Raw genomic sequence first — 14,714 nt, 5'->3', positions numbered from 1 at the left:
CCAGCTTCTGCAGGTAGTGGCGAGGAGAGACGGCAGAAATGAGCCTGGTGGATGAAGATGAGTTGGGTGGGACCCCGACACGCTTACACGAGGGGCACATGGTGAGTGTTGTGGGTGGAAACACCCGCTTCGTCTTCGCAGTCGACCGTCGAAGGAAGACGACGGAGTCTGGGCCATGGTGCTGGAGTGATCCAGGAACTGAAGATGAAGAAGCAAGGTTGAAGCAGGGCGCTGCTGAGATCGACGATCGGAGATGGAGGCTTGGCCGTCGATGGCGACGGAGTACGGAGCTTCTGATTTTGAACTGGATCGCCATGGCAGAGAAGTCGAGTCGACTGGGAAGCTTCTGAGGTGGGCAGCGATTGAATCTTGGAAGTGTGGACATCGTGGCTACTTACGGGGATTTGGAGGAGTAAGAGCACCGGTGAGAGAGAAAGGCAGAGACTTTGGGGAGTTTGTGCAGTCGAAGTTGGCGATTGGGGTCTTTGCCGAAGTTGCACATGAACTCGACTTCGTGGGAGGAGGAGGAGAACAGTGGGACTGCTTCATATTCATATAGATTGGATGACCGGGGTTTGGGGATTTATGTACTTTGATTTGGTTGATTGATCTGAATCAGCTGACCCAAAAGTCAGATTTGGTCAATTGGATTTGCTTCTCCACCACTTAAGATCCATGGGTGCCTAAGTGCCTGGTCAGCAGAGAGTCTTCTGGAAGCGTCTCTGCAGATCATCTTCCTCAACAAATCCTTCGCCCCAGGCGACACAGATCGGGAAGCCTTCGGCGGAAATCTCAACTTCCCTCTCAAAACTGCCTCGAAGATCTCCGTCGCCGACTCTCCGTAAAAATGGAGGAATCCCGCCGAGCATTATGTACATCATCACGCCGGCGCTCCAGACGTCGATCTTTTCATTATACTCCCTGCCCATCAGCACCTCCGGCGCGACGTAGTACGGCGTCCCGACAATGCCCACCATGGCGCTGCCGTCGCGGGTCCACTCCGCCGACCTGAAATCCGCGAGCTTCAAATTGTTTCTTGAGTTGAACAAGACATTCTCCGTCTTTAAATCCCTATGAACCATCCCGAGGCGGTGGCAATGCAAGACGGCCTCGAGCAGCTGCTTCATGATCGCGGCGGCCTCGGTAGCTTTAACGGTGGCCTGGGCAGCTTTAACGGTGGCCTCGGCAGCCTTGACGCCATCGTCTTCGTCGAGATCGCGGGCCGGGTTGGACTTGTTCATGGCGGAGTGGGTTTTGTCGAGGAAGACAAGCTGGAGGTGAAGAACTGGGCCACAGGAGACGGGCCCAACGTTTTGTGGATTTGTTGATGGTGTGAACCGTGCTGGGCCGAAGCAATTGCAGATTATATATATATATGTATACATATATACATATATATATATATATATATTGTACAAACTTTTTTTTTTTTTTTTTTGATCTTTTGAAGAAATTGTATATATATATTTTTTTTTTGGGAAAATACATAAATACATAATAACATATGTATTCATTCATTTTTTTTTTTGTAATAAGATTGACTCTATTTAATAAAACATTTTTTTTTTATTTTGATGTGACTGAACTTGAAATTGAATATTCAAGCTGCCTACGTACCCTTCCAAAGAAAGAGATCAAGTCAAAACGTAGTTCAAAATACAGATTTTTTTTTTTTGGTATTTTCTTTTTGTGCTGTTTGCAGTTTCAGCTCATGCAGGCAAGGAGCGTTGGTGTTGCCTTTTATGCTCGTGCAGACCAGGAGCTTTGTGCCATGCAGTTTAGACTCGTGCGGGCGAGGAGAAGTTGTGAATTTTGTCAAGCAATTTTGGAGAGGCGTTCCTCACAATTTTCATAGCAAGGAGCTTTGACCGCGTGATTGAAAAAGTCTTCGGGCAAGAAGTCGCGCATCGTGATGGCCACGGACGATCTTTGTGTCTCAATTTCATCATCTTCAACACGTTCACGTTGCTTTGAAGGTTGACAAGAGCTACTTTGCCCCCTTTCCGATTGGCGGACTTGTGGAGGAGACGTATGCTTCTTGTGCAATTTCTTAGGAGTGACTTGAGTCCATCCTTCAACTTTGCTTGTCTTTGAGGATGCCCCCAGCGGTTGAGGTGAAAACTTTGAGTTGGAAGAGCCAAAAGTGGTGGTGGTATAGTTTGTGTTCACCATATCGTCAAGATCTAGCTCGATGATTCCTTTCTGAGCCAGCTTCATGATGAGATCTTTCAGCACGAAACATTTTTCTGTCAGATGACTGATGAAGCGGTGGAATTTACAGTACCTTGAACTGTCAGTGCGATTCATCTCTTCTGGCCGTCTGCACTCAGGCAAGCCGATCACCTTCTTTTCCAGCAAGTCTTCTAACATGGCAACCACATCAGAGTCGGGGAATGGATAAGTTTTCTCCTCAAGCTCCTTCAAAGTGTGTCTACGCATCTCTTGATCACGAAAGCCTTCGGCTTGAATCACCTTGCCTCGTGTAGGGATTTTGACGGGAGCTGTGTTGACCGTCATTGCTTCCTTGGTGGGTTTCCACGTAGCATTCTCCACATTTGGCCCAAGAACTTTGTCGTTTTTGTAGTCGGAGATCGGTTCCTTCTTCCCATGATGGGCGATGCTCAACTCCATGTCATGGGCGCGAGTGGCCAATTCCTCGAAAGTCCGTGGTTTAATGCCTTGAAGGATGTATTGCAAACCCCATTGCATGCCTTGGATGCACATCTCGATTGAAGAGGTTTCCGAGAGCTTGTCTTTACAGTCGAGGCTTAGAGTGCGCCATCTGTTGATGTAGTCAATGACTGGCTCGTCCTTCCACTGCTTTGTGCTCGTTAGCTCTAGCATGCTCACAGTGCGGCGGGTGCTGTAGAAGCGGTTGAGGAATTCCCGTTCTAATTGCTCCCAGTTGTTGATGGACTCAGGCTCTAGGTCTGTGTACCACTCAAAGGCATTTCCTTTCAGCGAGCGCACAAACTGCTTGGCGAGGTAGTCTCCCTCCGTCCCCGCATTGTTGCAAGTTTCGACGAAATGTGCAACGTGCTGCTTTGGGTTTCCTTTTCCATCAAACTGCATGAACTTTGGTGGTTGATAACCCCTTGGCATCTTTAGGGCATCAATCTTCTTGGAATAGGGCTTCGAGTAGAACAATGAGGTATGTGAGCTTCCTTCGTATTGTGCCTTGATGGTGTTGGTGATCATCTCCTGCAGCTGCTGGATAGAAAGAGATCCCATGAGTGCCGCTGCTTGGTCTGGCTCCGGCTTCCCATCGATTTTCTTCACCGGGGGTTCTTCGTCTACGTCAGCTCGTCCCTTTAGTGGATCATCCTCTGGGTCAGGTTTATCGCCGTCTTGCGCCTCCAATCGGTTGACTAGTGCTGCAATTTGCAAGTCTTTTTCTTCCACAGTTCGGGTTAGCCTTGCGATTGCTTCATTCATTTGAGCCAGCTGCTCATCGATTGAAGTTGCTCCAATGGTCATGACTTGCATGGCTGAACTGTCGCTTGAATCGGCATCGGAGAGCATGGATTCGGAGTATTTCCTTGGGCTTTCCCCCCTTGGTGCCCTTAGTGAGGCTAAGGTGATCCAAGGCTCGTGCCTTGGGTGCTTTTGTTCCCTTGGCAGAGTTGATGCAGAGGTGAAAGAGGCGGCAGAAGTAGCTCTTGCCATGCTTCGAGTCGTGATGCCCAAAGTGACACCAGTTGCGACGAGGACGCTTTTGTTCTTTGCGCCGGTTGCGGGAACAGTTTGAGCCTTCCTTGATGCCATTAATTTTGGAAGCGCGCTTGAATTTCTTGAACGGAGAAAGAGATGAGAGGCAGAGATTGTCCCACTAGGCGTGCCAATTTGTGAACACGGAAAATTCCTGAAACGAAAGAGACAAGAACGACGTGCACAAACAAATATTTGTATTTGATGATTTTGGGTTACAATCTCTCTCTATTTTGATCCTCTGATTCGATCTCCGTAAGGTGTGTATTTGTGGATGTGCGATTGATCCAAAGGGCCGTTGGGCTTGATCTAAGGATGAACGTTCTTCAAGGGCCGTGGACTTGATCTTGAAGGTGGATTTGAGCGGATCTTCAAAGGGGCTTTTGGGCTTGATCTTTGAAGAACAGTGATGAACGGATCTCCAAGGGCTTTTGGGCTTGATCTTGAAGAACGGTTGGATGTGTGGATTTGTCGACGTTGTTGATCCAAAGGGCTGTTGGGGCTTGATCTTGGATGAACGGATGATGAACGATGGTGCTTTCTTCAAGGGCCGTCGGGGCTTGATCTTGAATTGGTGGATGATTGTTGATCCAAAGGGCCGTTGGGGCTTGATCTTAGAAGAACGATGAACGAAGAACACTTTCTTCAAGGGCCGTCGGGGCTTGATCTTGGAAGAACGATGAATGAAGAACGAAAAAGGCTTTCTTGATTCTTCGGGAACTTGGATGCTTGAGAGCTTCGGAGTTTCAGAGCTTCAGAGCTTCAAGGTGTAATATCAATTCCCCCCTTAAATGAATGAAATGGGCTTGTATTTATAGAATTTTCCAAGGCCTAACTTTGAATATAATATTCCAGATGAAATAAGTCGTTTCTGCCAGGTGTTGACACGTGTCCTATTTGATGACTTTTCCAACTCATTTCAATTTTCGTTGAGTCACACGCTACGTGTAAAATTTATGTAATACATGAGCGTTGACACTTTGATTTATTGGTCAACATTTATTTACCGAAATTTCGATGTCTACAGTATGACCATAGATTGTTAGGTACAAAGCAGGAGCTCTTTTTTTGTCACCCACTTAGGTATGGATGGAGCTAATACTTCTTCATTGTATAATAGATCAAGATTCCCCATGATTTCCATTTGATTATTTCTTCTTGTCAAATTCAGTCCAGGAAGTTGGTTCTTCCTCCCTAATGGGACCCAGATTTATAACAAACTAATGGAGTTCATAAGGAATCAATACAGAGAATGAGGCTATAAAGAGGTGACTTTTAATGTTCTGTTTTTACATCATTCTATTAATCTTGAATAATTTTCACCTAATTTGCATTTCTTTGGTAGGTTATATCACCAAACATGTACAATATGCAACTTTGGGAAACATCTGGTCATGTAGCAAATTACAAAAAGAATATGTTTGTTTTTTAGGTGAGTTTTGACATGATATTTTAGGGTTCAGCTATATCACCTTAATGTTTAAACTTAAAAGCAACCAAACTTCCAAAGACATTTATATTTTTCGGGATATGCATGAATAGTGAATATCAAATGTTGGCTATGTATATATTAATCTGTTGATACTGAAATCTAATCATGAACCACCTAAGCATGTCTGATTCTTTTTGGGAACTTTGTTTACCTGATAGACAATCATCAATCTACTGCAAAATTAACTCTGGTAACCTAGTTCAAAAACCCTAAAATCCCTACACCCAAAATTCAAAATTTCAAATTAATAACAAAACCCTAATTCAGAATTACCTAAATTTTAGAGGGATGATGGCTGGTACTAGTATCCTCTACGACGATGATGGGGTTGTTGTCAAAGAGGAGAGAATCGACGGCAGGGGTGATGGCCTGGCCCCTGGGTTCTCTGGGATGTTGTCGAAGAGGATGATGGGTGGTGGTGCCGTTGTGTTCGCCCAGGAGAATCGACGGTTGGTGAGGGGGAGGATGATTGGAGTCGAGGGAAGGGAACTGTCGATGTCGAGGAAGGACTGAGAGAGAGTCTGAGACTGAGACTGAGAGTCGAGATGAGATGAGAAAGAGATAGAGAACTTAGGGTATAAAACTAAAACTGACGGTTCAAATTACATATGGTAGCTTATTCATCAATCTGGTCCGTTCATTTTAATTACAAAAGGGCCGGTCCAGGTACCCGCGGTTCCTATACTCCAGGAACCGGCTCGAACCGAAAATCACAAAGGCCCGCCCTGTTTCTCCTTTTTAAAATTATGAACCAGCCCATACCCGCCCCGAACTGCCATTACCCGCCCCGACCCACGGTTCTTGTACCCGTTTGCCCACCCCTAGTCAATACAGCACTAACCCTAAACAGAAACATTAAAATAAAATCCAATTGCAATTTGGAAGATTCTAACAGCTAATACTCGAGGGTGCAAAATTATTAATGGCTCATTTGGAAGTGCTTTTAAAATAACTGAAAGTGCTTTTGGTGAAATTAATTTTGAATTCCAAAAGTACTTAAAGTGCTTTTTGGAAGAAGCATCAAGTATATGCTTCTTGCAGGAAGCACTTAAACTGTTTTTCTAAGATCTACTTGGATTTTTACTAAATTATTGTTTTCAAAAATATTTTCATCAAATGTACTTTCAGTCATTTTAAAAGCACTTCCAAACAAGCCATAAATTTCCTCTCGCCTTGAAATGTGTGTAACTTGTTCGTTAGAGCAGCTCCACTGGAGTTAAAGCCATGTGGACAAGGGACTAATTCAACCCAATCCCCTCCCTTCCTTTCTCTAGCCCATGTGGGCGATTGGGCTAAGGGAAGGCCCGTGTGAGAGGGGAAGGATGAATCCAGGGCTCGAGCGCCTGAGGGCGCATTGATGCAAGGCCGACGTCAGTCACGTTAAAAAATTAATACAAATGTAAAAAAAAATAATAATAATAATTTAATAAAATTAATAAAAAATCAGAATTTTTTTAAAAATTAAAAACTAAATTGATTTAATTTTTCTTTAAATATTTTATCATTATCTTCCACCTTACACCACAATTTTATATTTTCTCAAATACTTTGAGTTGTAATTTCTTACTTAATGACATGTGGCGCAACGAGACCGATAAAAAATCTTATCCGAAATTACAAATAAAATTATTTTTTATTATTTTATAAAATAAAAAATAGTAATATTTTATTGACTATTGTCATGGCTATTCAGTTTAGGGGTAGAAATGCAAAAGGCAATTACTGTTCATTAAAAGCAGGTACGATTTATTGGAGGGGATTTAATAGGCAGTTGCCCTGGGGGGCCTTCCAACACTGGAAGTGATCTTATACATTCAGTTTATGCTCATGTGTTCATATGCTATTCAAATAACACAAGAAAATATACATCATAAGAAATAAGCTTAGATGTCCACGTAAGATTTACATTTAACCCTTTAGAGGCATGTTTGTAAATTCATAACTTCGGGGGCATGATTTACTTTAAGAACGAGTCGTAACATGTAAAGCGGAGGAAATGCACAATCCTTTTTTTTTTAATTCTAGATGCGTCCATACACAATCCATTCTCTTCAAATTCTACCTATGATCTCACCCAAATCTTTGAAATTTAATTTGAATTAATGCCAAAATATTATTGTTAAACATTATGTATTTAATTATGTACTGGATTTTGGCCAAACAATGAACAAGAATAAGTAAGATCCATACTATTTTCAGGTTCCTTATCATCATGTGACAGCGTATAATACAAAAAATTAAAACTCTGTGACAGCACTCATCACACCAGATTGCAGAGAAGAAGAAGAAGGAATCTGCATTCAGTAACATTTTTTTGAAGGAAAAATTAATATAAAACATAAAAAGAAAACCCTTTTTTTTCAAATAGTCAATGGCAGAGTGCCATTTTTAACACGGACTCTAACTTGGTATATCCCAAATATCAGAAGAAAAAAAATAAAAATTCAAAAACCCAACATTTATGGATTTTCAAATCCCAAGATTGCCCCGTCCCCTTCTCTCTGTTTCTCTCCCCACTAACTTAATAAGCAATGCCTGCACCCACCAAATGGATTCAGATCTGCTTGATATGGGCTGATTTGGGAAATGCCAGAGAGCTCTGTTTCAGAGATTGTGATGCAGAAAGAATGCCAGAGAGGACTCAGTAAACAATCCTAGAGAGAGAAAGAGAGAGAGAGAGAGGGAATCACTGGGGAAAAAAAGATACGGAAACGCTTCCAACCCAAGAAGGAAGGCGAAGTCTCAGGCTTTTTGGGTTCTTCTTTCTCTTTCACTCGTCTGTAGTACTGGTCCTTGGGGGGCAAAGGAGAAGCTATAAAAAGAAGTATTTTTTGGTGGGTAAGCGGGCTTTTAATGCCTGCTCTGTTTTTACAGCTCTTTTTATAGTCCTCCTCTATAGTTCTCTAGTACTTCCACACAGTCTGAGTCTACTTCTAGAGAGAGAGAGAGAGGGAGATAGAGAGAGAGGAGAGAGAGATCAGAGAAAATTATGGCTTTAATTATAGAAGGGTCAGGGGCTTGCAGTTGCTGAAGATAGCAAAAGGGTATTGTTCTTTTTAGAGAGAGAGAGGGAGGAGTGAGAGAGAAGCGTACTATTATTACCCAAAAGGGTTTTGAAAGAGAAGAAGGGAGAGGCTTTTTAAAACAAATTGGAAGCGGTTCACGGGATTGTCAGTGGGTATCTTTCATCCAGAGTACACGTTGCACCAGAAAGTTGAAATTTATATAGAGAAAGCAGAGTGGAGAGAGAGAGAGAGAGAGAGAGAGAGAAGCGGTGGAGGGGGTGGTGGTATTGTCTTTTGTCGTTGTAGTTTTGCCAAGAATAGTCAGAGGACAAAGTGCGGGGGACTGTAAAACCCGGCGCTTTTTTTGAATTTAAAGATTTTAAGGAGGTGAGTGAGAGTTTGTAAATTCTTGTTTTGTTTACGTGAAGTTTTTGAGTTTTTGAAACTTTGTTTTTTTTTTTGTTTTAAAATTTGTTTTTGAATATCTGCATCATTCTGCGACGGATTTTGTCTTGTAATACAGTTCTTCACGAGGAGCTGTCAGAATTCACAAAGAAAATTAAAATAAAAAATCCAATGTTTAATCTTTAACTCAAGTGTTTTGTTTGTTAATCTTTTCCTTAGCATTTCTCTGATGCATTTTGTTTGTTAATCTTTTGCTCCACACTTCTCTGCTTGCAACCTGTAAAGATTTTGCAGAACCCTTTCTGCTCTCTTTGCTCACACACACCCACCTTTGTTTTTGGATTTTAGTTTTTTTTCAAAACTTTCTCACTCCTCTACTTTCTCTCTCATCCAAATTCTAGACACTAAAAATGGGGTTAGCCTAGGTGCACAACTCACCACTTTGCTCTTTAAACTCAACATTCCCTCTCTCTCTCTCTGACTTTCTTTCTTCACTCTCACTTGTTTCTCTCTCCTCATTTTCTCTCTCTACATTTGGTGCGTTGTAGGTGTTTGCTTCTTCATAAACTACATCTGGATCCTTTTGACTTAACCCCTGCCTCCTTTTAACATTCTCTCTCCAGCTTTCAACTTCAGATTCTAGAGAGAGAAAGTGAGATAGCAAAAAACATGGGGAGAGCTACAAAATGGTTAAAGGGCTTGCTGGGGATGAAGAGAGAGAAACACCACGTCGACAACACCAGCACCGTGTCCAGCGACCGGAAGGAGAAGAAAAGGTGGAGCTTTGCCAAGTCAGGGAAAGACACTACCACCAATCTTCCGCCGAATGTTCCTGTCCTTGCTGACTCTGCCTGGCTCAGATCCTATCTTGCCGAGTCGGAGAAGGAGCAGAACAAGCACGCAATTGCAGTGGCTGCGGCCACCGCAGCCGCTGCTGATGCCGCCGTGGCTGCCGCACAGGCGGCTGTGGCTGTTGTGAGGTTGACAAGTCAAGGCGGCCATGGCGGTGGAGGCGGGATCATGTTTGGGAAAAGAGAGAGATGGGCTGCAATGAAGATTCAAACAGTTTTCAGAGGCTATTTGGTATGTTTGCTTTTTCTTTGAGAATGTTGGTTACGTGAAAAGTTAACAAATTTTAATGTATGCTTCGGTTGGTTTTGATTTTTACTTTTGTGTCTGCTCCCAGGATGTTGTGAAATCGTTTTCCAAAATCCTAATGGAACAGTAGAGTAGAAATATCTGCTTCCTCAGTCAATGGAACTGCTAGATTTGCGTTTACGTTCGTTATCTTACGTTTGTGTCTGCTCCCAAGAGCTTGTCAGAATTGCTTCGAAATCCTATGGAACAGTAGAAAAATTTGTTTCCGTGTGTCAATCGAACGGCCAACATTTGTTCTTCCTTGATCGTTGTGTATATCCGAATGTGAAGTGTTTGAAATTTGAAATCTTGTTTTTAAAACGGGATAATGATTTTAATGTCTGCCTCCCATTTGTGTTAATGATTTCGGTTTTCTTGCTATTTCTGGTAATGATTTTTCGGCCTGGTTTTTCATCTTATGTACCCCATTTGTTGTTATGATATCGATTTTCTTGCCTTTTCTGTGAAATGATTATTTATGCGCATTGTTGTGTTGAATCTTGAATCGAATTTGATTTCAGGCGAGGAAGGCGCACCGTGCTCTTAGAGGACTGGTTAAGTTGCAGGCTCTTGTTAGAGGATTTCTTGTCCGGAAGCGGGCTGCTGCTACTCTTTACAGTATGCAAGCTCTTTTGAGAGCACAGACTACTGTCCGATACCAGCGTGCGCGTCGTTCTTTCAATAAAGAGAATAGGTTCCTGCCCGAAATCAATGCCCGGAAGTGTGTTGTAAGTCTTTAATTTCACCAAATTGAATCACCATTTAACTTTTTCTTTTTGGCTTCTTACTTATGTGGTTGATTCGTTAATGTATTACAGGAAAGATTTGAAGATGCAAGAAGTGAATTTTATAGCAGGAGGCTATCTGCAACTTATGAAACTTCGGTTGATAGCTTTGATGAAAGCCCGAAAATTGTGGAAATTGATACATTCAAGCCGAGATCCAGGTCTCGTAGATTCAACACCATATTATCTGATCGTGGCGAAGACCTGCATTACCAAACAATCTCCTCACCGCTGCCCTGTCCAATGCCAACTCGTATCTCTATACCTGATAGCCAGAAACCTCAAGATTTTGAATGGTACTTCAATGGTGATGAATGCAAGTTCTTGACTGCCCATAACACTCCGCGGTTTGCCACCTCTTTTCGTTCTAATGCTCCTGGCACACCATCTAAAAGTGTTTGTGGAGACAGCTTCTTTCGGCCTTACTCAAACTTCCCAAACTACATGTCAAGCACTCAGTCATTTAATGCCAAGTCGAGATCCCACAGCGCCCCGAAGCAAAGGCCGGAACCAGGGCCTAAGAAGAGGCTTTCGCTTAATGAAATGATGGCAGCCAGAAACAGCATCAGCAGCATTCGAATGCATCGATCGTGCAATCAAGTCCAAGAAGAAGAAGAAGAAGAAGAAGAAGTCTCGAATGATTGAGAAATCTGCATAGCAGATGGTTAAAAAAAAAAAAAAAAAAAAAACCAGATTGGAGAGAGGAGAACAACTTCTCCATGCCTTATTTTTCAATTTAGCATCAATGAGTAGGGTAGAAGTAGAACACAGAGTTCTTGTGTAAATTCTTTTGTTTTTTATTTTCCTCAAGTTTCTTTCTTTCCAATTGTGCCTTCTTGAGTTATGAGTCAATGAAATGGAAAGAGGTTCTACATGTTATTTTCTGATAATCCAAATGTTTTGTTTGCAATTCAATGATCACAGAGGTACCAAAGTGATTGCTTCCAAAGCTAAAGTGGTTAATAAGGGTCTTGTTTTGAGTGTTGCCTCCTTAGTATTGCTTGCATTTAAACGAAAATGGTTAAAAATCGAATCTCACGCTTATGACTTTATCTGAGGTACTGTGTTCGAGTCTCCCCTCTCCAGTATCATTTGTCATCTTTCAAGTTCTTCCGTTAAAGTCTCCATTTTCCAATGTCACTTGTAATAACCAAGACTAAAGTGGCAAAAAACAATTTATTACAGGAGGTATTTTTCGTTTTGCCTCTAAACATTAATTTTAGCGGTTCCCTCTGAACTTTATAATTGGTCAATTTCTCAATGAACTTTAACTTTAGTCGATTACTCCCCTAAAATTTTATAAATAGCCAATTCACCCCTTTAGTGTTAGGTTTTAAAAAATTTCATCCAATTTTTATCCATCCAATTTTCTATTCTTTTTGCCTCCATACAGTTGTCATGTGTCATCTGCGTGATCAAAATGGATGGAAAATTGGATGAAATATTCTAAAATCTAGCGTGGAGGGGGAAAATGACTATTTATAAATGTTTAAGGGGGTAATTGGCTAAGGTTAAAGTTCAAAAAGAAATTAACTAATTATAAAAATTTGAAGAAGAATCAGCTAAAATTAAAGCTCAAGAAAGAAATTGATCGCTCTATACAAGTTTGGGAGACAAATGGACAATTATACCTTTACTACAATTACCACTGCATTTATTGTCTTGTATTTGAGTCTCATTTCCCACCGCTTGTACCAGTCAAACACTGAACAGTATGATTGCAAAAACCATTAACTGTTTGACCTTACCAAAAACATATGTGAGAGTTTAACCAACATGCCATCAAATGTATTGGATAAAAAAGGAATTTACTATGATTACAAAAGGGACAAAAAGCACCTCTCTCTGTTTGTTTGTTTGTAATGCATAGGCACTAGACAGATAAAAGAAATGGACAAAAACATCTCGGTTTCAACCGTTGCTAAAATTTATAATAGCTAGGCGAGGCAAGAAGCAGCGGCCACATTATAATCCATGCAAGAAAATTGGAAATCTTATTTGAATTGATTTGAAACCTCCATTTTATTTTCCCACCAAAAACTTAGCTTCTGAGAAGATTACAAATCAATGTTTGATTCTCTCTGTCTTAGGCTTGTAGCATAGCCTAATTTAATAAGTTTGATAATGATATGTTCTTTTATCTTAAATTTATTTAACGAATTCACAATTACGTGACGTCACGATTTAATAATATAATATCAATAAAAATAATTTACGCTTGACTTTCTACTATATATTGTTAATCAATCTAAGTATATGATTTGTAATGTTATCATGTGAGAACCTTTGCTAGTAATTCTGTAAGTGAAAGGGAGGGGGAAAAGGCTATCCACTGCTATGCTATTTATTTAATTTAAAATTTAGAAAACAAGGAAAGGCTATGCTATTAGTGTTTGTAGTGTAGACCAGCGTGAAACTTTTCAAAATTTCTTATCAGAAATGATTGGGGGTTTCATCTGATTGATGGGTTTTGATTGATTGCATCATGGTTTATCATGTGATTTGATATGATGGGCCCCACGAGCTCAAATGGTAAAAAGTTGATTAAGAAAAACAAAAATACTATTCTACTACAAATACTATTAATTGTATTAATTTTTTAATAAAAATATCATTTATATACGTTGACAGATGTTATCATTATTAAAAAGATAGCACAAATAAAAATATAATTAAACGTTAAATGTAGCTTTACTACCAGAAAAATAAAAACATCATTAACGTCCTTGGAGGGTAGTTTGGGTGCTTGAGCCGGTCTTTGACTGAATAATCCTTTTCCTTCCTACGTTTGCTTAAGCCAATACTCCATCATCATCGAGTGTATATGAATATTTCGTGCAGCGTGTAGGTTGTTTTGTCCTTCCCTCCAGACCTATAATCATGACGATCCAACGGCTGATATATGATATTATCATGTGCTTCTTTGCATGGGAGTCGGATCCTCTTCGGATTCTTCAAAACTGAGTCCACTAATCAATGAATTCGAGTCATTGAAATTTGATCAAACAGCTACAATTATTATAACTTTTAGAGAGTTACCTGTTTGTAACCGTTTGATCAAATTTTAATGATCCAGATTCATTGATTAGTGTGCTCATATTTGAAAGATCCAGAGGGGATCCTGTTCTCTTTGCATGGATGTGTGATATGATTGTTAGGTCGTTAATTTCGTTATTTTGATACAAATCTAGATTATCCAACATGATTTTAGAGACAAAATAATGCTTTGGGTCTTGCCCCCAAAAAGGAAATAATAATGCTTTGGTTTGAAGTAATGAAGTAGAGAAAAATGTTAAGATGACTTTTTTAAAATGAAACTTTTTATTGAAATTCTGTCATCTCATATTTTTTGCACATCATTTTACAATGTTGGTATGAGAATTGTAACAAAAATATGAGGTGATTAAAAGTTTATAAATGTCTCATTTTTTAAAGAGTCTCCTTAACTACAGTAATGTGTTCCTATTTTATGTGAGTAGATTAATTTATTTTTTAATTAAGTGTGTTTTAAATTAAAATAAAATATCGCTCAAAGAAAAAACTACAGTCATCAGTTCTCTCGTACTATCACTTAATTCGAAGTGACGTAAAAGTTAATTGAACTATTTCATTTAATACATTTAAATTAAAACGTTAACGTCGACGGCCTAAAAATGTCATTATAGCTTCCTCTACGACAAATTTGCCTTATGTTTTTATAATATTAAAGTACAGAATAACCACTTTAAAGTGTTAATAACCATTTTACTTGAATTGTATTACGAGAAATGCTACTGAGACATTCTTAAAATTAGATTTTTCATGAACTTCTTTCCACTTCTTGTTTTTTGCATAATATTTTATAATGTTGACATATAAATCAACATTCAATTGTAAGGTAACAGAGAATCCATAAAAAGTTTCATTTTCAAAAACCTCCTTAACATTTTACTTGAATTGTATTATATGTAACATGAAACCATTTTGTTTTTTTTGTTTTTTGAAAAAAATACTCGATAGATTCATTTGAAAAACAGTTACAAAGCCCTACATCAATTACCAAACAGCTTCTTCAAAAAGTAAATCTGAGACGAGGTCCGGAGGTTTCTCAAACCAGTTACATGACCAATTTGAAGTAAGGGCAAACCATTTTGTTTGTGGAATGGAGATGACACCAGATTTTGAAACAAGAATTAACCAGAA

The 14,714-nt window shown here is 40.0% G+C and overlaps 1 protein-coding gene and 1 pseudogene across 2 annotated transcripts; one reads left to right on the top strand and one right to left on the bottom strand.

The window, feature by feature from the left end:
- Positions 1-574: 574 nt before the first annotated feature.
- Positions 575-1,148, bottom strand: LOC139188160 (phosphoenolpyruvate carboxylase kinase 1-like; annotated as a pseudogene).
- Positions 1,149-8,972: 7,824 nt separating this feature from the next.
- LOC103443739 (protein IQ-domain 26-like) lies at positions 8,973-11,422 on the top strand. 2 transcript variants are annotated; one of them, XM_070805579.1, is made up of 4 exons: positions 9,064-9,147; positions 9,234-9,693; positions 10,269-10,475; positions 10,566-11,422. In XM_070805579.1, the coding sequence occupies exons 2-4, from the start codon at positions 9,280-9,282 to the stop codon at positions 11,175-11,177; spliced, it is 1,233 nt and encodes a 410-aa protein (XP_070661680.1). In that variant the 5' UTR covers positions 9,064-9,147; positions 9,234-9,279; the 3' UTR covers positions 11,178-11,422. The 2 variants fall into 2 exon arrangements, with proteins under 2 accessions (XP_008380848.3, XP_070661680.1); XM_008382626.4 differs by having other exon boundaries at positions 8,973-9,693.
- The last annotated feature ends 3,292 nt before the right edge of the window (positions 11,423-14,714 follow it).

This window comes from Malus domestica, chromosome 09, assembly GCF_042453785.1.
Source record: "Malus domestica chromosome 09, GDT2T_hap1".
Lineage (NCBI taxonomy): Eukaryota > Viridiplantae > Streptophyta > Magnoliopsida > Rosales > Rosaceae > Malus > Malus domestica.
The sequence above is the reverse complement of the archived record's forward strand: the minus strand, read 5'-3'. Positions and strand labels throughout refer to the sequence as shown.